We start from the raw sequence: 2,305 nt of genomic DNA on the forward strand, positions 1-2,305 counted from the left end.
TTAGTCCAAGGGAGGATGTAGCTCACACTCTATACTTCCTTTTTTTAATTTCATCTATTTCGCTATTTTTTTAGTATACTCTACATAAAACTACGCAAAGCATGAGCAAGAGACACTGATGGGTGGGGGGTCAGGGGAGGGTGGCAAAAAAGCAGTGGTGCTTTCAGGCCACACTAAGAAGTGGTGTTTGATTCATTTTGCAGTTGAACTCCTAAAAGGAGTCTTGCCAAAAGCTGTGATACGGTTATACCTAAATCAAACACAGATATATCTGGGTTCATTTACCTTCAGAAGGTATATTTTCATGAGTGTGGGAGGGGGAGGGAGGCCAAAGACAGGGGAGTACCAAAACCCTGTAAGGTATTAAAAAAAAGAAAAGGACAGTCAACAAGCATACTGGTGTCGGTGCTGGTGGCACTGCAGCAGGAATCAATGCTCGACGTCTTGAAACATCTACTCTACAAACAGTGAGGTCTGGGCACATGGAAACCAGGTGTTGGGGAAAGGGTTGGGCAGGGTTGGACAGGGCACAAAACAGCATGACAACAGTGCAGGAAGGAATGGGGAAGGGCTGGGGGTTGGTAGGGAGAGTGTGGGGTGTGGGGGTATGCCAACTTACCGCTCGTGAGTCTATCGAGGCGGTGGATGGTTCTGAGGTTCTTGAGATTGTACTCCTTAGCCAGGATGAAGACGACAGTGTTGTGTCGGTAGCGGCCGCACGGGTGTACCTGGACGCAGGGGGGGACAACAACAGTCACCAGAGTGTAAGGTGGCAGTGAAGGGGGAGGCTGGGCCACAGCATCAGGCAGCAGCTCCCACAGGCACGTCAACACCAGCCCCAGGGAACATTTTTTTGGCAGTTTGGATACTGAAGCACCCATTGTGAGAGAATACTTCCACCTTCACCAGCAAGTCAAGACCTAAAACTGATTTTGGAACTGAAAGCCCCTTACAAAAGTGTATGTCTCGACATGATGGCAAAGAGGAAAATATCCAGAGAGAATTGGGACCCAGTAATCAAATGCATCTTTATGGTTATTATCATCCCTTCTCATGGTCATCATGAAAGATAAACAAAGTTATCTTTCTTTGAAGTCCATGATGCAGCATATGCCTAGAGGGGGAGGGGGAGAGGGCAAGGCCATTGCCAGAACACAGAAGGAAAACCCACTGATCCTTGGCAGGCTCAAGAGGTTCTTCCCCCCTCAAGGCCAATGCAGAAGATGGTAATAACCTTGGACTGCCGCACTGTGGTATGGAGGAGACCAGCTCTCACACCAGCGTTACTTACGGGGAGGCGGCAGTGTCACAACCAAAATACTGGCAGGTGAGAAACCTTTAGTAGATAAGCTTGGTTAACATAATGTAGCTGCATTTCCATGAAGAGATGATAAGAGTAAATTGCTTAATTATTAATTACACAGGACAAAAGCATCAAAGAAAAAAAAATGGATTTAAAGTGCTTATTTCTCAATGAAAAGGCAGCTACAGTGACCTCTGTTTAGACCATTCCACTGGTGCTTGGCCTGTGATGCATAGTGGCTGGGCACCGGTGGCTGAGAGTTAAAAGTGGTGCTAAAACACTCATGGCCAATACAAACACAAGCTCCACTCTTGAGTAACTAACATCGCTAGGACTTCCTTCATTCAGTTGTATAGTACTGTGCACTTTCTAGTTAAAAAAAAGACTGGTGTGATATACTTGCTACTCTTCTATAATGAAAGAATAAAGTAATATTCAGAAATAAAGAAGAGAAATTAAAGTTTGAATTTCTTTTATATAGTTGGATTCCTTTAAAAAAGAACAGACAATAAAAGGAAACTTGAAAGTAGTAAGGGAAGAGAATGTTGTGTAACTCTTTTAGGGTGTATTAAATAAAATGCAAATGTATTTTTGCAAAATCACTATAAATTTTCACAACTGAAGATTTCTTGAGTTACTTAAGAATGGAGAGCTATACTTCATGATGTGTGGGTTCCACATACTCCGTAGCAGTGATAGAAATATCTCTATATATTTTTTCTTTTTTTAAAAAAATGTGTCATTATACGTTGATGATTATGGGTTACAGGTACAAAATTTGGTGAAATACAGGTTACATATTTTTGGAAGGGTTGAGGGGGTAGTATTCTTGGGAGGGGGTTTCTAGAAGAGATTCTTCTTGGGCCAGAACTGTGGTGAGGTCGCAGAAAACCTTAGAGCTAGAGGAAAAGATGGTAAAAGAAGATGGGGAACCTTGGGGGAATGGATATCTGAGTTGAAGAATTTCAATGAATGAAAGATGTGTGGATAAAAGAGAGGAGA

General features: G+C 42.9%; 1 protein-coding gene across 1 annotated transcript in view; it reads right to left on the reverse strand.

Moving 5' to 3' along the window:
- Positions 1–2,305, reverse strand: part of LOC119586280 (RNA pseudouridylate synthase domain-containing protein 2-like) — a gene marked incomplete at its 5' end in the record, with an annotated part of 99,349 nt that overhangs the window by 8,150 nt on the left and 88,894 nt on the right. The window contains 1 exon segment of the mRNA XM_037934984.1: positions 620–728. Within this exon segment, the coding sequence (XP_037790912.1) occupies positions 620–728 (109 nt within the window).

The sequence above is a fragment of the Penaeus monodon genome, chromosome 21 (assembly GCF_015228065.2).
Source record: "Penaeus monodon isolate SGIC_2016 chromosome 21, NSTDA_Pmon_1, whole genome shotgun sequence".
In the NCBI taxonomy this organism is placed as follows: domain Eukaryota; kingdom Metazoa; phylum Arthropoda; class Malacostraca; order Decapoda; family Penaeidae; genus Penaeus; species Penaeus monodon.